At 40.7% G+C, this 27,683-nt stretch overlaps 1 protein-coding gene across 3 annotated transcripts; it reads right to left on the bottom strand.

The window, feature by feature from the left end:
- Window positions 1-338: 338 nt before the first annotated feature.
- ush1c (Usher syndrome 1C) lies at window positions 339-27,632 on the bottom strand. Of its 3 annotated transcripts, XM_050072522.1 has the most exons (27): window positions 27,563-27,630; window positions 26,836-26,960; window positions 24,720-24,787; window positions 21,844-21,987; window positions 21,492-21,630; window positions 18,881-18,989; window positions 18,734-18,758; window positions 18,280-18,337; window positions 17,994-18,182; window positions 17,838-17,897; window positions 17,315-17,371; window positions 15,347-15,489; window positions 13,282-13,347; window positions 13,040-13,188; window positions 12,318-12,367; window positions 11,882-12,046; window positions 11,554-11,670; window positions 9,567-10,238; window positions 8,859-8,912; window positions 8,602-8,730; window positions 5,987-6,052; window positions 5,011-5,052; window positions 4,049-4,102; window positions 3,277-3,376; window positions 2,859-2,968; window positions 2,569-2,624; window positions 339-1,087 (listed from the first exon to the last, which is right to left on the bottom strand). In XM_050072522.1, the coding sequence occupies exons 2-27, from the start codon at window positions 26,869-26,871 to the stop codon at window positions 1,075-1,077; spliced, it is 2,871 nt and encodes a 956-aa protein (XP_049928479.1). In that variant the 5' UTR covers window positions 26,872-26,960; window positions 27,563-27,630; the 3' UTR covers window positions 339-1,074. The 3 variants fall into 3 exon arrangements, with proteins under 3 accessions (XP_049928479.1, XP_049928477.1, XP_049928478.1); XM_050072520.1 differs by lacking the exons at window positions 5,987-6,052; window positions 8,602-8,730; window positions 8,859-8,912; ... (2 more) ...; window positions 11,882-12,046; window positions 12,318-12,367 and adding an exon at window positions 12,812-12,867 and having other exon boundaries at window positions 27,563-27,632; XM_050072521.1 differs by lacking the exons at window positions 5,987-6,052; window positions 8,602-8,730; window positions 8,859-8,912; ... (2 more) ...; window positions 11,882-12,046; window positions 12,318-12,367 and adding an exon at window positions 12,812-12,867 and having other exon boundaries at window positions 26,836-26,957; window positions 27,563-27,615.
- Between the last annotated feature and the right edge of the window lie 51 nt (window positions 27,633-27,683).

The raw sequence follows: 27,683 nt of genomic DNA, 5'->3' as shown, positions 1-27,683 counted from the left end.
TCAGGGTGTGAGGATTCACTTCACCTGTCAGTGGTTTTAAAGTTTTGGCTGATCGGTGTATATTTTGTATTTTGATATCTGCTTGCAAAGAAGCCCTCACAAGGTGCTGGTTGCATCCTGAACCCCCACAATAGGGGAGTGGACAGACATTGTATATGATATTTATGTTATGGAAAAGATTACTTTTTGTCTTCATCTTCAGAAAAATGTGTTCATTAAATTCTGGGCGAAGTGGGTGAAATATGTAATACTTTTACGACCTAATTTTGTGGAGGTATCGTACAAAAGACCCTATAATGTTTAGTCAAGCAACACTCATTGACTGCTATTCTATTTATTTCAATCCCTCCTCAAGTCTCCCCGACATACAGTATGGTGCATATATGTACAGTTAATCTCTCCCAAAATGTTCTACAGAGGTCATAAATTGTGAAAAAAAATTGAACAGCAGGAGAAATTACTTATCATAATGTATAATTCATGTTTTGCTTTGTAAACTGCTATAGAAAAAAAACTTCTTCTCTCTCTTCTTCCTGAAAATACCACTTAGTGCTGACAGTGTTCGCTGTTTGCCCAATGAAAATCATTAACCAGACTTTATATTTGCCACCGTAACACCAGCCTGGTAATGTAATGCTGGTGTGAGCAGTCCGTTATTGGGCTGTGACAAAAGGCAGATTAAAGAGATGCTGTGATTACAGCTTGCCTGTTTCACCTCACCATTTATTGTTACACTGACAGATGAGACACAAGTCTGAAGGGTACAATTAGCATGGTGAATCTAGTGGTGCGAAGCTAAATGAGTTTAACCATGTACAGGCTTGATAGAGGTGAAGAAGATTACTGAGGACAACCCAATATTGACTGGATCATCCTTTAACAAGACAAGACAACGAGGATGTGCACTGGCTGTATGGATGGCGTCAATATCTTGATACATGAGACAAGGCTTAATTGTCAAAGAGCCTTGAGTAAAAACAAAAGACCAGCTTCAGTGTGAATCTTGAAGGCATCATCAGCAATGAAAATCTTCTTTTTAATGAGTGTGGTTTTCTTGGCAGGCTGTTGATGAGACTAGAAGAACGTTCTGCAGGATAAGAGAGAAGAATTATTCAACAACATGTAAGATAAGAGACAGTTGCAATAAATAAAAGCTGTTAAACCTGCTTTATTGTATTCACTGAGCTGCTATGAAAGCTGTTTTGATATCGTGCTTGCTTCAAAACACAACAGACCAACACACATGCAGGTGAGTTAAGAAACAAAATGACGTGAAATTTAACCCAAGGCTTCTTGTACTCCCCTTTTTTGACTGAGGAGTTGAAACTGCAAAACTTCTTTGGCATTTTAAGGGTCCGATGTGTAGGATTTAGGGGCATCTACTGGCAGAGGTGCTATACTGTTTATAACTATGTTTTCATTATCACCTGAAAACCTCTCTCACAGAGTCCACCATGTTGTTTCTGCAATAGCCCAGAGCTCTAGATAGGGTCATTTGCATTTTTACATCAGCCACCGAAGTTCTCCTACATGCTTGACACGTGAGAAGTTCTGCAACCTCCCTGCCAGATGCCACTAAATCCTACACACTGGACCTTTAAACTTCATCAACCTCACAAATAACCCTGAGGAGCATATTAATCTTTTACTGTAGCAGAGGAGGAATCCTCTCTACAGTACCAGCTGGCGTCACTTAGTGTCTATGTATGTCAGAACATGTAACAGTCCCGGGGAACAACATCCATCAGAACAACTGCTGAAGGCTGGCAGGAGTCTCAGGCTGCTTTTATGAGCGGCCGTGACTTCACGACACAGGACAATACCACAGAGGCCACACATGTACATACGTGCCTATATATGGCTCACTGGGTGGGGATTTGGCAGATATATGATCGCATTAGTTGGAAATGTGTTCACTTGAATAGCATGGCTATATCGTTGTGGAGCACATGCTTCAGAGATAGAAAACATCGCCTCCAGGCTTCATATAGACACACTGCACATTGTTCACGCTGTATACATTCACTGTCACATTAGTGTTTCTTGGAAATAGCCCAGTTGTGACGGGAATACGTAAATCTGACAATTTGACAAAGATGAGGGGAAACAAATACCAAACGAGTCTGTTCGTTTCGTCTGACTGACAGGGAGACTGTCACATGTGCTCAAGAACAAAGACCGGGGCCCAAACAAAAACAAATGCCACACCAAACATCCCCTCTGAGGCGTGCAGTGAAGAGGAGGAGGTTTGAAGACTAAGTTGATTACCAGGACGAGGGTGAGGTGGGAGGAGAGGGAGGGCTAGTGCTGAAGTAGGTAGCCGTGTCTGTACAGTGTTGCACTGCCTTCAAACACCTTTCTGTTCACAGTGGGACTGACTGATGCTGACTTAGGGCTGCATACACGTGCACACACAGACACACAAGCCACACTGTCACATACTGAAACTACGGTGCCAGTTTCATTAAAAAATGTCTTAAATTATCATAAAAATGCCTCAGATATTATACAAGATAAGGTATTATACATGTTTGTAATAGAAGATAAATAATCATCAGGAATGCTTACACTTCATCTTCATATTCTTTCGGAGGGGAAATAGCGATCACAACATCGATCCAGTCCTAAAGGTAAAAACAACATTTATTTTTATTCCGCGTTTGACTGAATCGATAGAAAATATTAAGTATGACTGAATCTGCAAGTTAGAATGTGACAACAACAAACACAACAATGAATCAAGGCTGACAGAGTTGAAGTACAATCAATAAAACACCCTGCTGCTGTGGCTACTCAGGTAAACACCATCGTTCCTTTGAAAAATGAAATATAACATTGCATTTTCTTCTGAATCCTACCCCTCCACTATGCCAGGCCCGAGCCAGAGAGTTTTGTCCCTCAGTCAACGTGGCATCGATCAGGATCTTCCCATTCACAGCCATAAGTTCATCCCCGGGCACGATGCCACCTACAAACAGGCACATCACATTCGGTTCACTGCCCGAACATATTCATTCACAACGGTGACACACACAGAGTAAGTGCTGAGCCAGCTGCAGAGATAAATATAGTCTGCATGAGGAGGCACTCAAACACTCGAATCTCGACGTCGCCTCGCGTCAACGAGTAAACGATAATCATGTCGTTCTTCACAGTGAAGTGCTGTAATGGGGAAATACCTCCAAAAGGCTGCAAGAATGTCATTCAATGAAGTGTTTGTGGATTTAATTTTGAGCTGTCTTGAAGTTACTAGTTGAAAATAAAAAATGAACTGACCGTGCTTATCTGCAGCGCCACCTTCATACACAGAGGATATCACCAGCTTTCCCAACGGAGAGTCTGCACCTCCCTCCAGAGCGAGGTCAAGCTGTCCAGTCTGAAGAACAATGAACAAAAACACCATCAGTCATGTTTGAGGATATTGCACTTTAAATCTGCAGTTGGTAACTTTTACTAAAATAAAATGTTTTCACATATTTGCTAAAAGTGTCACTACATCCACAGTTGTACATGAGACGGATAATCTGTGCCTCCGAAACAGATCATGAGCCTCCTCAGAAACATAGTTTAGTGTACTGTTGAGCTGTAAAAAAAGAAAGTTTGTGACCTGGTTGCCATGTTAATCACAGTCGAGCACAAACCAAGCACCCCCACCAGCTGGAGGAAAGTTTCTCATTTTACAGCTAAATAGTTCACTAAAATATGTTTCTGAAAACATCTGAGGTGAGAAATAGGCAATGCTGTGACAGAATCAGTTCTCAAGCAGTGATTGGCATGATTGACAGCTGTGTTAGAGAGTCCTCTGCTCTGATTGGTTGTTTTACAAAGCCAAGGTAGATTCTAGCAAATGCCATTAGAAGCACTACAGGGAGGAAGGACATGATTTTGCCTCATATACTACGGACTGGATGTAGTGAAAGTTTGCGCAAATATGGCAAAAAATTGTTTTCATAAAAGTTACCAACTTTAACTTTAAAAGTGGTAAGTGAGATTCATCCCATCCATAAAGTGAGTTATCTGAAGTGAAGGGAGGAGACGCAGTCTTTACCTTTTTGATTCTCAGCAGTCTCACATCTCGGCCATCGATCTGGTCCGCGGAGAACTATCAACATATAAAAAGGAGTGAAGAGGGGAGAAGCACAAAACAACTCTGCAATTGCAAAGGAAGAAGTAAATAAAAAGAGGTGCCAACATTAAGAATGGCTTTGTACTCTCTGAATATGTGTGTGGCAATGCTAAGCAAAAACCAAGAGACTTATAGACCCTTCGTGAGTTACTAACCATAAGCATAACCATAAAGAGAGGACTGCTCTACAGAAGCTCAGCAAATTATTAATATCTCTTATTCACACAGAGGCCATTTGAATTAGCCTAATTTATTATACTTAGCTCACTAGCTAGCCACCGAAAGTTGCTTATGTGGCTTCTTTTGTTGTTGTTGTTGTGTGGATGTTTGGTTTTTCAATCCCTTTATTCACTAATTAGTGCATACACATGTTGGGGCTTAGAAGGGGCTTAGATGAGCAACATAGGACAGTGTGTGAGGAAAAGACACAAGAAGAATGAAACAGAGGGGAGTAAATAACTGCAGTTAACTGAGTTCTGAAGGATGGGTTTAGTTTAGTATTATAAATTCTTTCTATTCATGTATATGCACATTCCTGCTCCCACATACACAAATGTTTCCCCAGTTACTTTCTTATATGTACCGGTATGTTTGTACTTGGGTGGTGGCATTAGCTCACCGACAGCAGGACTGATTTGAGAACTGGTGAATATACTTTATTGAACAGTTCAAGTTGTTGTTTTTTTGCAGTGCTGATTGTTATTTCATTGATATCTGGTGTGTGAGTAAATCCAACCACTGTGTACTTTTTAAGTTAATTGTTTTCTTGGCGATAGTTAGGGCCACAAGTAGGGGTATTGTGATCTGTATCAAAAGGTGTTGAGTATATCCAGACCATCAAGTGTCTGTTTCATTTTCTGCTGACAAGATGAGGCATACAATACCATGGAGTATGGATCAAAATCTTCCTCGTATTTCTGAAATCCCTGCAAGAGAATCAACAAGCAGTTTATTAAAATGATTCAACATGTACCAAACAGGACACAATGAACCAAAAGAATCTTAGGGACTGTCATTAAAAAGTGTGCTGGTCAGATTTCCTTTGACAACCAGTTCTACGTTAAAACATTTTGAATAAAAAGAAACCATGGAGACTGAAAGGGTGATGAATTCAAAAGGTACAGTGGCTTTTAAAGCCTCAAACCTTAATTCGGAACAGGGACACGCGCACTCACAGAGAACATTATTCCTAATCATTCCTTTGAAAGACGACAGCTATTTAATTTAAGGGGAAGGAAACAGAACAACGGACGTCACATTTATCCAGCGACGATGACTCAGAGATCCATTTTTCTCCCCCGCAGAATAAACACACATTAATCAAACTCTTCATTTGCTGTTGTGGTGCAGAACTCTACATTGGACTTAAAGGACACATTTTGTAACATATGTATTAGTTTTGGCTGGAGACAGCAGTTGAAATAAGCCCAAACAATCTAACTGATGTGATCTTTGGACTAACAGTGAATCTAATAAGACTGGTGTTTTCTGTCTCTATGCAAAGTGGAGGTACAATATAAGCTTAACAACCACCTTTCTTTCTTATAGTAATACACACTGGACCAACCAATGTAGAGAGACAGTCCTTGACGTACAAACCACCTGATGCCAATAAGGATAAAAACCAATTACACCAGTAAGACTGTGACATGCATTCCCACACTCTACTGTGTGCACCAAATCAATAAAAGCCCACTCATGCAAAGCTACACAACTGGACCTAAAGGCCGTGATGCAGCCAAAACAGGACAGCCAGTCAACCATGAGGTAACCTGACACAAACAGTACAGACAGAACAGGAGTAAAAGCACTCAGGAGAGTAATAATAAATCAATAGAGGTGGTGATAGGTATGGATTACTTGTCGTTTGTTGTTTGATTTAAAAGATGAGTTGAAAGGAACCATCCGTTTCAGCATTTCCGGAGGCTGAAACACAAGATCAGGTAGCGGCTTTTAGCAAACACATAAAAACAGGACAAACACAACCCTCACTCCTGTGCTGTAACTAATGTATATACATATAAAATACATTTTAAAGTGTAACTTGAAGTGTTTTACTGCCTTCAGCCCTGATGGCTGTGGTTAGGTGTGGTCAGAAGTGTGCTCTGTTGCATGTGTAACCACACCCAACGGTGATGTCACAGTGTAGTGACACACCTTCATGTACATTTCTACATCACTGCAGTGAGGTGAGAGGTTAAACCACTTGAGAGTGAGTGTGCAGTGTGATGTGCTGGGTTATGTGACCATTGACTACTCTTGGGGTAAGCAAAGAGAATTCTTTATAACAATAAATAAAGAGTGTTTAAAACTGCCAATAGCATAAAAATGTGAAGTGTTTTGGTCCAATTCTCAATGATTATTGTGGTCAAAAATTGAGACTGGCAATTGTCTTTATTTTTATAACTGTCAAGAAATCCCATTAAAAGACCAAAACCAACAATGTCGTATCGTATGTTGTACAGATTATAAAGCCCCTTGAGGCATATTGTGATTTGTGATATTGGACTACGTGGATAAAACTGATTTTAAGTGAATTAATTGAATTAAATGTATTTGCCTGTAAGACTTCCCTTCCCTGTCTCTGGCACTAGAAGCCCATTGGTTCCTGTCCAAGATGTTATTTTATAAAAAAAAAAAAAAAAACAGGTCACTAATAGTAGAATAGTTTACATTTTTTAAACTAAAGAAATCATAAAACAAGCTGGCCACTGTCGTTTTCAGCAAATGCATCTCAAACAGGAAAACAAGCACATTCGTTGGGCACTATTTCCCTTCATGAATTAATACAGTGGTTCCCAACTGGTGGATTGCAGTTCAAAAGTGGGTCGCGGGTCCATGTGGACCGACCACAAGTGACTCGCAAATGTGTCAGGTTTGTAAAAAACACACTTTATTTTTAAGTACAGTTCATTCTGACACAGAGCTTTTATTTTGAAGTGCCATTTCCTGCTGTAGAGTGAGTGACTTATGGACAGCTACTTAACAGAGACAGCAAACTAGCTCGACAATATGGCTGAACGCAATAGCCACCCAATGGCTATTGCCCAATGTACTAAACTGTGTGGACCTTGAACTAATGACTAAGGAGAAATCTGGACCCCGGGGCTGCATCACTTGGGAATCACTGACTTAATACACACTTGAAGTAAGTATTAACAGAAACAGGATGATGTATGTGAGATTGACTTGGAGGAACATGTCCGCCAATGCAACAGTGTGCTGACTGATGTATTTAATAGATTTGGAACAATGGAGGTCCCATGGGGGACAAGCAGTAGGCGATCCGAGGGGGGGCAGGGAGTGATGACATCCCACTTTTTAGCAAAATGACCTAAATGTGTCCCATTTATTAAACTGCCATCCCTCTCTATCTCCTGGGTCTGGACCCAGACACTGTCCTATCCAGAAAATCTGCACATCCCGATAAGCACTGCGACTCAAGTGAGTGAGATACACACATGGACACAGGAGAGACGAGAGACGACAGTTGGAGAAATAAGTGAGTCAAAGAAAAGGAATTTCACATGGCATGTTCTGAAGAGAGAAAAGTAGACAGAGAGAACAGAGTACATGTATTTAATCTTGAGTGCAGTTCAAAAACAGTATGTCTCTCATCATATGTTTCGAGGCCAAAGCAATTATTAAATGTGGTGATGTGAAGCTCCACTACAACTCAGCGCAGAGCATCTTTTGATGCTCACTCGAATCTAAATTGAGGGGCACAGAAAATAAAATACAGTATTTTATAAAACAGCTACGTCAGGCTTGTTCGTAGGAAAAATTCAATTTTGGTTTTGGTCTTTTCATGGGATCCGATGCAAATACTACACATATGGCTCACCACAGCTGCACAAAACGTTCAGCAGCAGTTCCCTTGATGTCAATATTTACAAATCAACTTATAAAATACAACACATAAAACTGTCTTTAAAATCGATAGTATTGTTGAGGGCTGCAGCACTGTAGACTATTCTGTCAACTGGGGTAAAACGTGTCTAGGGAAAATGAATGATTTATGGTGTCACCTCCTTCAGCTCCAACAGTCAAGGTGCTACTAGGTGAGCAATTTCACCTCCAGCTCCAGAGGTGCTGCCGAACTAATGAAATGTGTGACTGTGCTCTCAGCTCTGAGTGTGTGACTCTATTACTGTGAGGCTTCGATTTACTGGAAATGGTTACTACAAAGTAAATGCAGTTTTAAAAATAAACAATCTGCCCAGTTTCATTAGAGCTTGTTGAGAGGAAGGAGAACTGGCTCCGTGTGTGACATAATAATCACAGATTGGCTCTCTGTGAAACAGCTGGAGAGTCTGGAGGACTCACCGGGAATGGAACAAAAAGGCAAAGATGAATCCCTCACCCAGATGATGGCACGCTGCGTCAGATGTCTGAAATGCTTTATGACCCTATTACGCTGAATCGGGGAGGATTTACGAAGGGAGGAGATGACTGCAGTGTGGTGCGTTTCATACCAGGCCATCAGAACGGAGCGCAGGTCTGAGTGGATCTGGTCGGTGGGTCTGGGACTGCGGCAGCATGACAGGTTTGGACATGACAGGGGCCATCTGACGCCTCTGGTTGGGGGGACTAGGAGCTAGTTGCTATTATGTAAATTAAACAAATCATTTTAAAACAAAAGCATTTCTTTTTAGTCGGATACGAATTTATGAAGCTCCTAATTTTTATGAAAAATGGAGTGAGTGTTTAATTTCTATGGAGAGACACTTACCAAGGGGGTGCTTGAAGTAGAAATTCGACTGGCATGGGAGGTATTTCTCATTACCTGAGCCGCAGTAAAATAAAATCAATCTTCCAGCCCCAAGGCACACACAGAGCACTGTAGGAATATCAATGCAACACACACCCAGGCTCACTCCCATTCCCTCAGATATCACAGCATGGCTGAGGATTCTGAAGCATTCAATGCATAATCCATTGGATGAAATGCAAATGATGAAATGCAAACCAACACGAGCACACATGCATATTTTTTTTTAAATCTGCTACTCTCATGAGCAATACCAAACTGCTTCCATCACCACCACACACCATGTAACACTTCAGTAAAACAATCCACACAGCTACAAGCAAACATCAGTAACACCTTAGTCCATCTCTGAGTGGCTTTGCCTCAGCTGGAGTAAATTGTAAATCAATGACTAGACAATTCAATCATGCTAATACGATGTATCGCTCTCTCTTCATGCATAAAACATCCCAATACATAAAACAGAACATGCATATAAGCCTGAGAGTCTTGCAGCCTTGAAAATGCATCAACTCTCTGAGTGTTCTACATATTTCTTGAACTGCTGATGCAGCTTTTACTCATAGATGGAAAACAAAATCCTTTCCATCAGTTGAACAATGCAAGTCAGTAACACAAAGAGGAAAAGCCAATCCGTCACATCAACGATCTCAGATGAGAATCTCTAACCTTTGGACTGGAGGGATACGACATTTCACTGGTGTTGGAGGAGTAAATTCCTCCTCTTGGGAGATAGCCACCTGCCTCCCACTCACTCCTGCGCTCTGGAGGACTGGGAGGGTGCTGGAGGTGATGGTGATGATGCTGGCGGTACCCGCTGAGGGTTCCTACTCTTTCTTCCGAGTGTTGTGGGGGTGGCGGCGGAGGGGGAGGCGGAGGAGGTGGCGGAGGAGGGGGTGGTGGCGGAGGAGGCCGTGGAGCAGGCTGAGGGGAAGATGGGGGCCATGACGACTGAGATGGAGGAGGATAGTGGGAGGAAGGTGGGGGCTGGGGAGGCTGAGGATGAGGCCTGCGCCCCTTGTTGGTCAAGGTAGACGGGGCAGAGGGAGGTTTTCTGACGCTGGGTGGAGACGGAGGCCGCCGCTGCGGGGATGCTCGAGAGGTGGGGGGGGAGTAGTTGGGTATTGTGGGGTTCAGCTTAGGGGAGGGTGGAGGTAGAGGCAAGGGAGGGGGAGGCTGGCTAGTGGTGGGCTGGGTGGGGGCCAGTTTCTTCAGAGGGCCCCTCAGGCTCTGATCCACCTCATCCAGGTTAATGTCGTCCAGATCAGTGGTGGCTAGGTGGAGGCCACCAGGGAAACGCTTCACCTTGGGCTCCGAGGCAGGAGAGCGTGGCGGGGAGAGCTTAAAGTCACAACGACATGAGACCTATTAATCAACTTCAGCAATTATAAGGAGGCAAACGTGCATCCATAAACTCTCTCCTGCAGACTACTGTTGCATTCCCTGTTTTCTTTTATTGTACTCAGGAGTCTTGTTTTAGCATATTGTCACATCCATGTAGAATTAAAAAACAGAAATGAGATAATAGAGTGTAGATATTATTCTTAATATGTATTTATGATCTTTTTTCTCATTTTGTGGTATTTTAAACTCGAAAAGTGACATGTTTTACTACTCTGATTTCTCTCTCGTACTTTCCTACTGATTCAAAGTGCTGAAAGATCATTTATTTTTAATGGAATAAGCAGGTGAAAATAAAATTTCCAACTACACACTCTTTTGTCTCATCTCATGCATCATGTAAATCATGTAACTAAATATTTGAAATTACATAAGTGACAAAATGGCACGCATAGGAGGGAAACTCCACCATTCTAACAGATGGGAACATATCACACCTGCCCTTCAGCAACTTCACTGGCTCCCAGTTAAACACTGTTCTTAAGTACTTCTCCTTGTTCATAAATCCCTCCATGGCTTGGCAGTTCACCAGCTTTCCAGTCTCCTCAGTGCTTACACACCTACTCGCTTGCTCCATTCCTCTTTTGCTCATTTACTCTCCACTCCTCCCTCCAGGCTACGCACTATGGATGACAGAGCTTTTGGTGTGGCTGGCCCTAATCTGTGAAATGCTCTCCCTCAGGGTCTGCGCCAGTGCTTCATTCAAGTGGCAACTAAAAACTCATATTTTTAGACTAGCCTTTCTTAGTGTTTCATAATGTGTTTCTGTGAATGTATTTTTTTATCTGTATATGTATGTCATTATTGTTATTATTGCTCTTTGTAATATCATTATTGTTTGCTGTTATCTGGTTTTGTAAAGTGTCCTTGGGTAACTTGTAAGGCGCTTATTAATAAAATGTATCAAAAAAGCTTTCTGATCTGTCCTTCTCCAGGTCATTATACTCAGTCACCAACTTAACATGGTGGAAAAAGGGGCCTCAGTGCTGTTATCATTAACGCTATGTGACTGTATTAGAGCTCTATATCTATCTCCTTGCAACAGTAAAAGAAATTAGCTTATGACATGGTAAAACATGGAGCCCCTAAAGGTGATATAGGTAAAGTTAAGTTCATTTTCTTGTGAAGTTATGTTGTTCGCACAGAAAATCATTATATAACCATAACCATTATATAACATTTTATGCTAAAACAAAATATTGTTGAAGAGCTCTAAGTGCAGAGAGATTCTGACAGTGGAGGTCTCTCTCTGTACCTCTGGGGATTCATTCTCCACACAGGATATCTGCTCCAACCGAGTCTGACAAAGACGCTCCACCCAGTGTTGCACTTTCTCAGACTCCTCGAGGTCTTCTCTCTCCGTCTCTGAGACCTGGCATGATGCAAAACCGGGCAGCATCAGACAATAAGAATGAGCCACATACACGCATGTTTTCACGCTCAGCTTTAAACTTTGCATCACAAGATAAACAACAAGGCTGCATTTGGTTAAAACCACAACTACGTTGCCATAAATTACATCATATATGTCAAATGGTTGAAGTCCACTCCACATGCTTTGGTAAGCCCTTCTTTTTTCGTACCTCCTGAACCAGCCGATTGATCTTTAGCTGCTTCTCTCGCTCATACATCTCTTCCTTCTCTTTGGCGAGTTTCAGCTCAAACTCCATCTCCTTCTTGCTCTTTCTCTGCTCCTGCAGTGTGTCCGTGTTGGACACTTTCTTCTTTTTCTTCTTCTTTTCTCCTTTCTGAAGTGTCATCAGTTAGTCAAAATAAAAACGCAGGGGACAGACAGATCTGCCACTCCAAACCACACAGCAAGACATGCATAAATAGCTGGTGACACCACACTGTGTGTGATGGATAAAAGCAAACAACAACAGTTTTATAAATATTTCCAAAGACAAAAGCTCTGGCTTTGAATATGTAACAGCCACTTTGGGCTGATGACATAAGTGCCGGTTATCTTTGCTTTGAAGCCACTCTTACACCACACTGAACTCAGGCAGCTGACAGTACCTTGCGGATTGACGGCAGTTTCCCCTCATATCGGTAAAACCAGCCAAATGCTAAGGATGGAGATGAACACAGGTCACGTTCAACAAGTTCGTTAAATCAGATCCAAGGTTACAACACAGTGTCAACGAACTCCAAGCAGTGCATCTATTTTAAAACAACCATTACACTACAGAACCACAACACAGCAGTCAAAGAGAAAAATGAGAGAAACAGATTAAGCCTGCTCCATTCAGGCTCTCGGAATTACAAATACCAAAGATGCCAACTGCATTTCAGTGATGCAATAAAACCCCCACAGCTTTCAACAGCTGGATTGTGGTCGTATTCCATTAATTTTCAGCAGCATCTAGAAAAAAGCAGCTAATTAAAATGATACTGAAAACACCATCTCCAATGGCTGCATTTTGGTTGTCAAAGGAAATTTAGCACTTGTCTGTGTGTACGCTGTTTTGCACGAACAGCTGTGACAATGGCAGCTGAGGCTCCAGACTCACTTGTCTGTCGTGCTCTTCCTCCTTGTCTTCCTCTGTAAAGGAGCTGGCTTCATCAGCTTAGACGAGAGGCCATAAAAAGCAGCACGGCACACAGAAGTGACAGAAAGAGACAGAGAGAGCGTGCAGAGGAGAGAAAGAGGGGAAATAAGGTGAAACCCAGGCAAGAGTTTACTTCTAAAACTCAGGATTCATGCATTTCAGGACAAAGTCTCTTTCAGGTGTCCTTACGAGAACTCTTGGCCTTGTGGGGTTTTGTCTCAGGTGGGGCGGGTGATGGGCTCTTTGGAGTGCGGGGGCTCTTAGGGCTCTTGGGCCTGTCTTTGGCTCCCCAGTCCTCCTCCCACTCTCTGTTGTGCTTCCTCTCCATCGTCTCAATTCTACAGACAGCGACAACACAGATAAGAGATGTGATATTTTATACATGCCAAAAGTACATTGTATTTCGAGGACATTAAAAAAAAATTATATACCTCTCCATCTCTTTTTTATAGCGCTCCTCTTCCTCCGCAGCCTTCTGAGAGATCTCCATCTTCCTCCTGTTAAACACATGATAAATATACAAAATAAAACTCTGTTCGCACAACATGCTACAGCACAAGGCCATAAATACAGAATATATGACTTTAATTCTAGTGCTGGTGAGAGTGTCAGCCCTGCAAAATGTGACATGCAACCCCATTATTCATCCCCAGATATCGTAGGCATCAAAGCACCAAGAAATCCGAGTGTGTCCTGAATTTACAAACGCCTGGGAGGAATGTGATATATTAAAGTGAACATAAATCTATATAGTGATGTAACAACAGAGCAATATATGGTCCTCGGTTAAACGGAAAATCAATGTAGGTCCTGTTTACTTTCTTTGCACCTGATTTATGTAGATACATGATTGTAAAATATATGGCTATGGAGGACCACAAGTGTCAAACAGTAATAAAGCATTTTATTAATTAATGACTAATTGTACAATAAAAATAGGTAAAACCCTGATGAAGACGGTCTAGTCGAAACGTTGGTACTTGAATAAAAGAAAATATTTTTGCATTGAGTCTTAGAGTGTGCGCCTGACATCTTTTTTCAAATTTGTATTTTTTCGTCAATGGTCAGCGCCTCTCCAACCCTGGTGTGCTCCTCCTCTCTCTTCAACAATTACTGTGCTAACAAATGTATGTATTAATCTATTAATAACTCAACTAAACTACTTTGATATTTTAATGGAAAATAAAAAGAGGAATGAACTTTAAAAAAAAAAAAAAAAAGAATTTACAAATAAAATATTAATCCATTAACAAATATTTCAAATTAAAAAAGATCTACAAAAACAACACATAAAAGTCAATTAGTACATCATTTAAAAATACATAAATAAATAAATAAATAAATAATGGAATTAAAAATGCTTATACAAAAAGAGAAATAAATAACTCGGTTATAAACTGAATTAAGAATACAAATTCCAGTCAGGCACTTATATAGATAAATACATTTTTTTGTGACCAACTTTATTATGCTTTTCTATTGTACAGTTAGTTATTCATTATTGAAATGCTTTAATAGTATTTTATTATTTCATTGACTCTTGTGGTCCTCCATATATGCCTGGTTGATAGGGATTTTATTTTCAGTCACACATGTAGAGTATTCAGTTTGTGTTGTGGTGTAAGGAAGTAATGCAATAACCTGAATGCATCTGAGGTATTTGAATTTGGGGTGACAGGAAAGGTCTGATATACAAAGGAAAGAACCAGGCTATTGTAAATCAATAATTTGGCTACAAATGGTGGGGGGTGCCTTTTAAAATGCACAGAGGGATTTCTGGAAAATGTCAAAGTAATGTCAGTCAACACCTTTACTATTGAGTGATTCCCCAGGATAGTAAGACAAACTAAGCCCTCCAGGTGACAGTGGTTAAAAAGGTACTGGGCACTATTTGTGTTGAGTTGTATCAAAATGTCAGCCAGTTTCTGAAAATAATCACCTGCTTCTGGTCAGTAAAGCATTTTTATTGGGCCACTTTTTAGTTTAGTAATTTATTAGGCAGCTGGAATTAACACTAGTGAACTTGTAGAGCTTCTTTGCAGACGCAGAGCATGTACTCTGTGTGTGTGTCTCACTCGGTTTAAAACTGAAATTCTGTTTTCATTATCATATTAATGTGACTTCATATTGGGTTAAACCCTGTATGAATACATCAAGTGATTTGCTAAATTTAAAGTGAAATTAAAAGTGAAATGTATTTGTCATTGACATAGACATGGTTTATCTTTGTATTGTATACTATACTATAAAGTATGATGTTGGTTGTGTACTTTCAGTGCTTGTCTGGTGTCGTTATGTTTTGTCCTCATGTCCTGCTTTATGTTTCTTTTACTATGCCTGCCCAAGGAACTGCCCCTCAGGGATAAATAAGGTTTTTGTTAATTGAAGTGAATTGAAACATCAGTCTTGTCTACAGGTATAAAAACTGTCAGTCTTCTGCCATACAACAAACACAGGGTACATTTCAAGAACAGGAGAGTTATGTGAGTCACTCACTGCTTCTCCTTCTCCTGCTGCTCTTTAATGATTTTGTTGGTCTCTAGTGCCACCCTCTTCTGGTGCATCAGCTCCTGCCTCTCCAGCTCCCTGCGGGCCTCCACTGCCAGACGCTCCTCATCTGTCATGAACAGCTCGCTGCCCTGAGAGGGTGACAACAGCCAGACATGGCAATCAGGGAAAGACATCGTGTACAACAGGGGTCCTCAAACTTTTTGGCCCTGGAGACCGGCAGGCAAACTCAAAACTGTCTCCCCGACCAAAGAGACAGAGGGGAGATATCTGTTTTTGTCACTTGACATCTTTGAAGCCTCACTCACAACCTAAGAATCATTGCTCTATGGCGCATGAGCAATTTCTATAATTAGCATATAATCATTATACATAAGCAGGCACAAAAACGTACAGAATACATACTAGAAATCCTGTACTGTATACAGTCCCAAATATCTACTATTGCAGGGTTCCCTAAATAAACGTGTTAGACAGGCACCAAGGAAAACAGTAAATAAGAGGGGACAGCTTGTCTCAGTCACACAGTCACTGTGACTGAGTCCCGAGGCAAACAACCTGTCGAGGGACTTGACTGATGATAAACACTCGCTCCTGCAGACAGCAGAGCGGAGGCACAGGCTAGGTAATGTGATGCATCCAAAACAAAACGGCACAATAGTGTGTGCAGTGCAGGAATGCAAAGGGGAGATGGCAGGAGTTTATGCCCCCACATCCATAACAGATGACATTACCTGTTTTGCCGAGATAAATCAATTTTAAAGGTGTCGTCAGATATCACCTGCATTCCAGGTTTTCCCTTATCAACATATTATTCTAGGATCCCAATCACAATACAGACAACAGTTCTAACCAGTTTATATACAGCAACACACATATACACACTTTATCTAGGATTATTATTTTTAAAGGGCTGTGTGTGCAGATGTAATCATATGTATCTTAAAGGGTAACTTGGGTATTTTTTACCCTGGCCCCTTTTTCCCCTTGTTTTCATGTCTAGGTGACTAATGGGATCAACACTATCTGAAACTGGTCCAGTAATAAGCAAGAGGGCTGCAGGCTGTGGAGAAACAGGCTCAAATGTAACCACTCAGGGCATTTGTACGCTGCCAATATACAGTCACTGAAAAGGCTTGTTTTTGCCACTGACAGGCTACGATTGTTATTTCAAGTGTCTGACGATGGAAAGGATCCAGAGGTCGACCTTTTTGTTCAAGAGTAAGATCCTTCCTGTTCCTACCAGAAGCAGCCCTGAAATCACTATTGCCAAACCCACCACACGCCATTTTACATTTTTTGACACCTTACTGGTGAATTAAGGTTTTTTCCACACAAACCAGAGTTGGAGATTGCTGAAACAGTGCAAAGATGAACCAAGATGGTTTGTGTGAGTTTTATTTTGTCTCTGTCAACTTTGAATGAAGTGTGTTTTATGGTTTTAAAGTTACAGTTTATTTAAATAGAGTCTGGTGGCTTTGTTAACGGCAATTTCAGGGCTGTTTGTAGTGAAACAAAAGGGATCTTACTCTTTCACAAAAAAGGTTTTTCACAGTAGGGGTCTCCACAACATTGTCCGACACTTAGAATAATAATCTGAACATGTCAGTGGCAAAAGCTTTTAGTTTATGTAAACTGGCGGTGAACAAACGCCCCATGTGGTTACTTCACAGCCTGTTTGGCTGCTGCCACCTGCAGTGTTTTCACTCAATACTGGACCAATTTCAGATTTGTTGTCTCCATTAGTCACACAAAAACATGGGGAAATAGGCTCTAGGTTGAAAATTAACAAAGTTAGCCTATGAAGTGGCATTATGTGTTCTAACTTTGAATGAATTCAGCCCTGAGTTAGATGAGAAAAATCAGAACAAGAGTTGCAAAAGAGATCATATTATTAAATGCCTCATAAATCAGTATTATTTTTTATTAAACGTAATGCAGTTGTAGTGTACTTACAGCTCCTGTGAGAACAGTAATAGTCAGACTCCTGCTGCTCTTCAGGACTCTCACCGCCTGGGCACATAATAACAGAAAACTTCAATTTTTAGGACATATTTATTGAATAAAATTAAGGGTCTCTTAGAGAGACAGTTCTCTGTGGCCTGTGAGGAGTATGTGCTATCAAGGTGTGAGATTATCACCAACTCCTGGTAAATACTGCAGGCTTTGTTTTCTCCTTCAGCCACTATAGCAAATAACTAATAGTCCATGAAGAGTTTTTTTTCCGTTGCCAAACCATTTTGGCTGGATAAACATTAATTTGGCTGTGGTTCGGCAGCTCAGGAAGCTGAGCGTGGAACAAACACTGCTGCCAACGCAAGCATAATTTAAACAGATGCCTTCATGGTGCTGTGGGTGCTCTGGATGAAAAGGACAAAATGTACAAAATTGTGAATTAATGTTAAAAAAAAAAAAAAGACTTTAGACTCCAGCTGTCGTTATTGTGAGTGGACAAATAATTAAGTTAAGCAAAATTCACCTCTTTGTGGTCCGCATTGGTGAAATCCACCCCGTTCACCTCCACAATCTGGTCTCCAACCTACATTTGAGGAGAAGACAATGATGCAGTTAACAGCAGGCAGGTATATGAGTCTCACAGTTTCACAGAAGTGTTTCGATCATTTTGAGCATTCACCTCAAGTCCAACTTCTGCAGAGAGGGTGCCTGGCTTGACGTTACTGATGTAGATACCGGGCTTCTGGGTTGGACCACTGGAGATGCTGATGCCCATACCCTTGGTGCCCACCAGGCTGAGGAAAACCTTCTTCTCCTTGATTTCTTTGCCTCCAATGGACGCCAGGCCTGCAACACTGCTTTTTTTCTCCTGGAGCAGTAAAGAAAGACAATAAGCTGTCAGCTGATGTGATACAACTTTTAAAACTGAAACATGACAGGCAGCAAAAACTAAATTTGTCTCCTACCCCTGACTCAGACACAAACTGGTCGACAAACTGCCACTTGAGGGGTTCGTCTGATGAGCTGGAGTGATAGAAAAAAAAGCAAATGAGAACATAGAGATCTCTGATGTCATCTCAGCACATTAAATCCTCATTTTACCATTCAATCAGCAAGCAGAAATTATGCCCTTTGGAAGGAGACGCATTGTGATTCTGTTAACATTGATATCTCCAGCTGTCCCATCACAACTGTTAATGTGACTTACAAGCATGCTACTGAGAGTGTGTGCGGGGCCCTTCTTGCATAAGTAGCATAGGCAATTACTGAAATCTGAACACAAGTGGTCAGCTGGAGACGCACAATAGACACAGACGTGAACAGCGATGTGTCTCAGCTGTCCATTTGTGTTTGGATCACCGAGACGCACATAAATATCAGGTATGTACAGGCTGTTTATTACCATATCAATTATTTTACCTTTTCACTGGGATCATCCCCACATCTGCACAGATAGAATGAAACAAATAAAATCAAATGAATGTTGGCACAGATGTTAAACAATATTCATTTTGATGCATATGAATGATTTTACTGTTGTTGGAGATGAGTTTGTGTTTGACGTACGCCTGACTTTGAGTGATACAATTTTCTTTGTCTTGATGAGACTGATGACCTCCTCGTGGATGCAGGAGGAGATGGAGTATCCATTGATGCGCACAATCTCATCTCCAACCTATAAATCAAAACAGGATGGGATATTATGGATGACACCTTCACTTTCAGTATATCAAACCAAATCAGAGATGGAGTTATTGCTACAACAACAGTTTAAATCCCTGTCTGAGTATACCAGCCACAATATGATTTATTGATCTGAGTCTATTTATTGACATTTTGATGCTTTAGTCATTTACATAATTGAGTTTAGCTTTCACATCTGCATGTTAATGTCTACACAGTCATGTACAATATATACAGATGTATCCAATGTGCATATACACATGTACACAGTCGTTTATTATCTGTTCTATCTGTTGTTTCAGAATCAGTTTAAAGCCTTATCAGGGAAGGGGACTGCATATTAGCCTCAGCTAGACATCCTATATACAGCCCATCTGCTGCTTATCTTCTTTCCTACAGTATTTATATGTATGACCGCTGCTAAATAAACAAATACATAATGACTAATAAAATACATCTTAAGTTAACCTGCACAACCATCCATTTTGAAGGTAATTAAGCATACAACAATATTCATTTGAATGTAGAATCCTTTCTATATAAGTAATTATTTATAAGTAATAGCAGGGTTTCCCACACATTCATGTATTCAAGGCGGCCCGCTGCCATCAAAACATCTTCTGCCATGTTTTGATATTAAATTTTTGGAACTGGACCGTTCATTAGGAGTGCTGTTAGAATATATATTAACAGTTCAGTTACTTATTGCAACATACAGTATGTCTGGAGCGCAGAGCGTACTCAGGACCCAGGCGGAGCAGCAGAACACCAGGCGCAGTTAAGTTGAAACTTAACCTTACAAGTTTGCTTTCACTCACCAACAGCTGCTCCTCTCATCCATCAATCTGATTTGCTCTCACCAGATCAACTAATCAAATATCCACCTTGCAATTTAAACTTCACAAACTGCTGCTGAGGAAAAAAGGACTAGACTCTAATCACGTGGGAAGCGCTGAATTATTGTGTTTTGTTTTGACTGTGTCTTTCTGGGTTTTATCCAGATGTTAGACAGGAGATGACCCTCACCTGGGATAGTTACAAAGTGTAATGGATGTCTGTCATAATAAAGTATGTATTAAAGCATCCATCTAACAAGGTATGTACCTTTTTCTTTAATGACAACAGTTATTTCTATTATTTAATGTCCATCTGGGTGACACTGATTTATTAGTGACTGATATGCAAGCGCTCTGACAGTTTAAAAACATGGTCCTTTGCCCCACCTAGTGGATTCTGGTATTATGACTGACATGCAGTGTGATGTACCGCTGCAGGACACATGAAAATCATTACACTTTGACTGATTCCAAAGACACAACTATAGGTAACCTGTATAATCCTCACACTAAAGAATATACTGATTAAGGGGCATATTATGTACAAAAAAATGCACTAATTAAGTATAATTTTCTAACATACTGTATGTATGCACATGCATGTAACTATATGAAACTAGTGTTAGCATACTAGATGGTATTCTTAAACTAGTACTACGAGCCCTAAAGTCCCAGAAGGTGATAATTTTTTTATCTTGTGCAAACAGGTTAATTATCTTGTGCACACAACATATTAAATATAAATTCATGAGCATCTTTAATGAGATGCAGCAGATGCAGCTAATCAACTTCATTTTCTAAGGCAGCCTAAAGTGAGTCCTATGTTTTCCAGCTCTATATCCTCTTAATATGATACATTAAGGAGACCTTTTAAAGGGTTTTGTATTGTCAGCATTTTTCCCGAGGGTCAAGTGTTCAATGTATGTTTCCCTTTGTCACTGTGTTGGAAGCACCCACCTAAAGCTTATAGTCTACTGATGTTACACTCCTTGAAACCTACGCCCTGAAATTTGTGGGTACGACAGTTTTCTGGACTTCAGACTTTGTATTCTCCACAGTGGCTCAACAGATTTTTAACATTCAACCTGCATTTGAAACATCTTTTGCAAAGCTAACCCTTACCAATATTAGTTTATATCAAGAGACATGGGACCCTGGGAACATAGGGATGACCCCCTTAAGACCCATGAGGTGATATTTTTTTTATCCTTACCTGTGCACGCAACTTATCATCTTGTGTGAACGGGTTAATTACCTCGTATGCACAAGATGATTACCAGCTGCAGCAGCAGGGCTGGTATTGTGTTCAATTTATGTGTGTGTGTGTGTGTGTGTGTGTCTCTGTCTGTCTGTCTGTCTGTCTGTCTGTGGACAGACTTTGTCAACGTCCCCTGGCACACACGGTATCGCGGCGGACGTGATTTCAATACAAGATGGTCTTGTGTGCACAACATTAAAGACATACCACGTTTCAGGACCTTAGGGGCTCAGACCCACTGCTACTGTAATGACAAAATAATAATTCTACCCACAGATAGCTCTTTATATGGTACTTAAACTAAACTCTGCATTTAGTGTTTCAGGAGAATAACAAGGTATGTGATATCATCAAAGGAATTGAAAAAAACACCACAGTTAACACACACAATGCTACATACCTGAAGGCCAACATTCCCAGCCTGACCGTCTTTGACAATCTGTGATATATAGAGACCACAGCCAAACTCCAGCCCACCTCTGACACTCAGACCCAGTCCATCACGATGTGTCCGATCCAAACGCACCTCTTTCAGCTTCCTGCACAAACAGGTAAGAGAGAAAGATATAAAACCGGGTCAGGTAAAATTTAGAGAAGGAGAAAAGGGATGGTTTCAGTATGGAAACAAAGGGAAGAGCATGGGGATGCTCAGGGATATTATGTTACAGTTACATCACCTTTGTGGGGATTTTTAATTGTGTAGGCACATATGGGATAGAGACCACATATACATGAGCCTTTGCTGTACTCACCGTGACCTCTTGGGCGTGAGCAGGTCGTACTCCACCTGGTGTTTGAGTGGGATGAGAGGTCGGATGGCGTCAAATAAGGGCAGGCGCTTTGGTTCATTGATGACCAGCTTAAGGTCTCCAACCAGCACTGTCAAATCCATTGACCTGCAAGAGGAGAGGGGCATGACTATGATTTTTATACACCATTTCATATACAATGACTTCTACCTTCAGGGAAAATGTAAGGTCCCCAGGTCAAGACCAAGTGAATTTCTACAACATGAGCAACTGTGTTACTTCTTACAAGAAGAGGGGTTGTAGTAGAAATACAGTACGTACTGAAGTTGCAATAAAACCAGAACAAGGAAATGAAAATGTTTTGGTATCTGCGAACACGATGCACATTTCCACGTAACATCAGCTACATTAAAACACAGTGGAGAATTAACTTAACAGACAAAAACAATATATAATCAAATCAAATACAACACCACTGGAAATGGCACCTTACCATAGACTCAGCAAAATTCATTGCTTGTTTTATTCATATGTTAAATACTATCTGGTAATTATTTTCTGTGAATGAATTATATATTGAAGGGATTACTGTAGCCCAAGGATTCCTCCACCCAAGAGCACCGCACTGTAGAGTTTAAAGTTCCCAGAGGTGATGTTTCAGGGATTTTTTTTTACCCTGATAAGAATATAATTATGGAGGATTTTATCATGTATGGCAAGGCTTTATAATAATGAATGGTCAGATTTAGAGATAATAAATGTGATACTGACTCTAATCTAAAGTACAAGTAATAATAATGGCCTTGAGGGGAACTTATTAGCTACAAGATTATATAAGTCCTCCATTAAAAGGTTTAGCATTGCACTCCAATAACATTGTCAGTTATGATGGACAGTATCAAAAGTGATGCAGCAGAAAAAGGATCCTTAAATGGCTGAATTTCAAGGATGCTACGTCATCAAATCCCACCTGAGGGCTGTTAAAATGTCAAGGATCCTTCAAATTCTACTGAGTCCTTCATTCAGAGAATTTTCAACCATGCATGTGTGTATCCTCAGCAAGTATAAAGGACCCACAATATGTGCTGGAAGTGAAGGCAGGGCCTCTTCAATGAAACCTGCACCAGCGGAGCTCGGTAGGATTTAGATAAATATGTCATTTATTTGGAGTAATATCTCCAAGAGTTTTTATCATACAAGCATAAAAAACACTGACAGAAACCTCATAATTTACACTTCTCAGTGTGTCCACTGCCAAATAATGAGTTTTTTTAAAGACATAAAAGTTTCTAAATTAATCATTTACAGCAGTGATGGGGCGCTAAGTGCCACCAAAGTTTCATTTAGCCTACCCATTTGTTTTTTTTACGTATAATTCAGAATTATATTCTCCCCAAAAATCACATGACTCTGAAAATACTGCTTAAATTTGTTAAAATTGTACAACAACATTAGAGAGTGCCAAAGTTATCACAGTACCCTGAAACCCCCTCAGGCGCACACCTGGGGACACGCGTTAGCCTGTTTCAATGTGTGTTCACCGAATGCTATGAACAACTCTTGCCTTGCCTCTGTAGGATCCGTCCTTGGATGTACTCGTCCTACTAAGGACAGATCCTTGACTTTGAGAAACACCAATTGTCTTCTTATGCCAAACTTTCCTCTTCCTTGTCAAAACCTGGTGCTTACATTACCCACAATGCAACTTGACCGCTGACAGATTGGACAGGTATGTTAGGCTAATAGCGGCTAATGTAGCGTCAAGCTGCTAGCCTCAAGCAGAGATGAGATACGGAGAGAGCTACAGACGTCAGCTCACTTCTTTGTTTTTCCACGCCCCCAGATTATTTTCTTCCTCATACTTGTAGTCTTCAGACCCAACCAACGCTGACTCAAGTGACATCACTAGAGGCAATTTATCAGACTTCACACTGCTCCCTTTGGAGACACAAAAGGCTTAATACAACTTTTTTCACATATGCAGCAGTAGTGCTCCCAGAGACCTGGAGTTCCCCTTTAATCTTCCATTTTGCTTTTAAACAACAATAAAATTATATAACTGTAATATCTATACTGATGCTGATGGAAAAAAACAATCCAATCATCTGTCTTCCTCCAATTCAAAGGGAGACAAAAGGGCAACTAGAACAGCAATTAAAGCCGCAAAGTAAGCTACTGTGTAAAATCTGTCCACCTGGCCTCCTCTTTAAATTATTAATAAGCGCCATTTCAGCCCTGTTTGGAGGATGCACATAAAAAGGGCTTTTGTGGATAACTGGCCAGGCTTGTCGGAGTACAGTGGAAACTGATCAGAGGCTTAACCGGTAGAGCCACAGAGCTCTGGCTCTGTACAAAGATTAATTGAAACCTAGACCTGTAGTCCCCCCAGTGCACCCCCTCCCCAGCCCTCTGAGACCAGGCTGTTATCAGAAACCCTGGAGGAGTTTAAACCGGAGGTCTGTGTGCATCAGAAATGAGTGCAACCATATTAAAAGAAAATTACACATGAACGTATTAAAGGTTGGTGAGAGGTTAAAAGAAGTTAAAGGGGCAATTGGACATAATTTCACCTGTAGCCATATCGAACAAGAAGGAATTACAGCAACACTTACAGCAAACAACATTTGTACCATTTTATCCTAGATTATACCATCTTTTTTATATTTGGTCTTCACAAATAACACTTTTATCAGTTCTGGTTTAAAGTGGTGATCATTTAAGGACACAATCTATTCAATAACCATCAACATTTTATTCACATGGGAATATAGGGGAGGTGAATATACAGAAGTGTGTGTGACAAAACAAAAAAGACAAATGCAACTTGCATTCACACACACACTGTAAAATCACACTGCGCAGTGACAGATGGTACTCACTGGTGATACATGCGGAGGACATCATACAGGTAATCCTTCTCTGCTTCATTTTCAATCAGCAACTCCACCTGCAAGAAAGGACAAACATCTAGTGCCATCCTTCTTCTCACTGCTGAATCAGAGGAAACGTCAGCCCACTGACACACACTGTACCTCTCTCCTGTGGTCCTGTCAACACCACAGCGGGATGAGCCATCAGTGTGTATCTGTGTGCGTGTGTGTAAGAGTCATACAAACCTGATGGCGGCTCAGCTGCAGCAGAATGGTTTTGAGGAAACGCTTCGGCCAATCACTGATATAACACATCTCACTTTCTGTCTGACTAAATGTGTCCTACACTACAAGCTGCACGCTTCAGTCCCAATCTAAATTGCTTTTTCACCTGAGTGGCAGGCTTTGGGGATGGTGAGGCTCCTTGGACTGAAGCAGGTGTAATGGACAGCCCTTCCCTAAAGATCAAACCACTGGGAGGGAATAATGGCTGTACAGCTGAGGAGAGGCTGCAGTAGGAAGGTCAGCAGTGTCGGCTTACATCTCAGACACAAACAGAGGTGAAGATTAACACCCAACATTCACACACACGCCTCATCTTAGGCAGTACGTACTCACTGATAAGTCTTACAGAGAGCAAAACTCATGTACACATGCACATTTAGACACTTCCGTATCATTTTAGATAGGGTTTAAATTGATGGTAGATTCACTATTGTAATCATAAATGTTGGACTGCACTACGTGGATCCGGCTGTGAGGTCGCTGTGAGGGTGTGTGACATGATTTTTATGACCGTTATAAATTTCTCTTGCACCAGGCAGTGAGACACAGTCAGCCACACCTGCAGTTTGAACTGCATGCAGACTTTAGCACCATTAACCAGTAAGGTATGAGATCACTGGTCAGGTACTCATACTAAACGTGCACTGCAACTTTCAACATAGATGGCAGTACATACAATGAACCCCCAAAGAACAAAACACCTTAGAATTTGCAATTCTAACTTAACGAAACAGACAATAATGCAATTCTTCTGCAAAAGCACAGTGATGCAAACTATCAGCCGAAACAGAGACACAGTGACGATGACAATGTCCCGAATAGAAACAAAGCCTGATTGTGCTGCGTTGGCCCCTCAGCCTCTAATTAAACTCATAAATTGTCCCATCTTTTCCGCTCAGCTGCTTGTCTCTGTCACGGTCGACTTTATCTAATGCTAAGATGCCCTTTGTGAGGAGGCTGTAATATGCGACACTGCCTGCCTGCCTGCCCGCCCTGCAGAACAGATGGCTGTGTGATGATCCCTACATGGTCTGGGTCTGAAAACACCCTGAACATATCATGTTCCCTTCCTCTGTTATTTTCTGCTCATAGTTACCTTTTCAGGCTGTTATATGTGCCAACACCAACACATATTATGATTTGTGCTTAATTTATGTAGCCACATATTGTGGATTCAAATTATATCCTGGACCTCTGTATGATGTTTACCTGAGCCAAAACAATCATGGGACAGATACAGAAAGGATACCCACTGATGTAGCAGTTTAAAATAGACTTACTTTGAACTTTAAAGGAAAATAGATTCACTGTAGCCAACATTATGCTCTGAAGTAACTACAGATATGCCTGTAAATAACATCTAACAGGACAGTTGTGGGAACTGTAAGAACAAAACCCTGTGAAATTGATTGAATCATAGACAATCCAAGAAACATGTTATTTCAGTTGAATGAAAGCCCATTAATCTATTAACAATTCTAATAGTTTTGTCGCTATTCTTCCTATGGGTTTATTAGGTAGTGATACACTAGTGATTCATTATATTTTACCCTGAAATTACTGGCATACAATTCCCGATTGAATTCATTCCAATTAATTAAAAAGAACACTATAATTTGCTTGTAGAAAAGTATTCCTTTAAAAACATATTTTGGATGATTTTAAGTGTAGTTTCTTTATCGTGAGGCTGTCGGTCAGGCCTGTGTCTGCGTAACATCCCACTGACAGAGACACCTGAGCCAGTGAGGCGACAACCAGGTAACTTAGAAGAAAAGCTTAATAAGGACGGTTTAAATAACATTAAGATCAATATCTGAATAGGACAATGTTTGTATCTTACCTTGTGCCTAAATTCCCGTGCTACTTTCCGCTCCATCGCTGACAGACAGTAGCAAATAGACCGCCGTGTGTTCCCAGTGTCGGTGAAGTTTGGCAGGACTGGACCGGGGTCAGCAAATCAAGCTACTGGCAATAAAATAACAACTTCCGGTTGGATTTTTATGACAAGGTAATCATTAATGCGGATAAAATAGCTGGCGTAATGAATACAGCCAAGGTAAACTTTTGAAAGGGCATAGTTTATCGTACTCTCAAGTAACTATGTTATTTTTGTATCATTTTTGTTCTCCAAACATTCCTAACTCGGGCTTTTATTTTGAAGGGATATACGTCTTCCCTTCCGCTTTTCAGCGAACTTGTAACTGTCAACACACAGAACCGTTGATAGACATATTCCTATTTAAAGGCTGTGTCTCGACATATAATTTGTTGCCCGTCCTTAAGATAATTAACGCTAGTTATTTAGACCATTAGTTTAACTAGAAAATGTCTGTATTACATAAACACATTTTAAACCGATAAAAATCGCTGCACCAACTTGAAAGAACGTTTTACTCAGAAAAAAACCTTTAATGGCCTCCCTAACATCATTATCATGGTTGACGACCAAGGTACCTTTTACTTGTTTCTGGTTTCTGATTGTGTCAGTTATTCCCAGAAAACAAACGGTTAAAATGTACCTTGGTCATGGTTGACTCTTACTTTAATCGCAAAAAACTTCAACTTACCTTGACTGCCTCATGAGTGACATTACAAGTTATGTGGTTATTTTCTTATTGTTTCATCAATTCACACAGTAGCTTAGTCCGCCACTGGAGGGCAACATAACTCCAACTTCGCTCCAATTTC

This window comes from Epinephelus moara, chromosome 20 (genome assembly GCF_006386435.1).
Source record: "Epinephelus moara isolate mb chromosome 20, YSFRI_EMoa_1.0, whole genome shotgun sequence".
Taxonomy (NCBI): domain Eukaryota; kingdom Metazoa; phylum Chordata; class Actinopteri; order Perciformes; family Serranidae; genus Epinephelus; species Epinephelus moara.
Note: the sequence above shows the minus strand (reverse complement) of the source record. Positions and strands in the feature narration are given on the sequence as shown.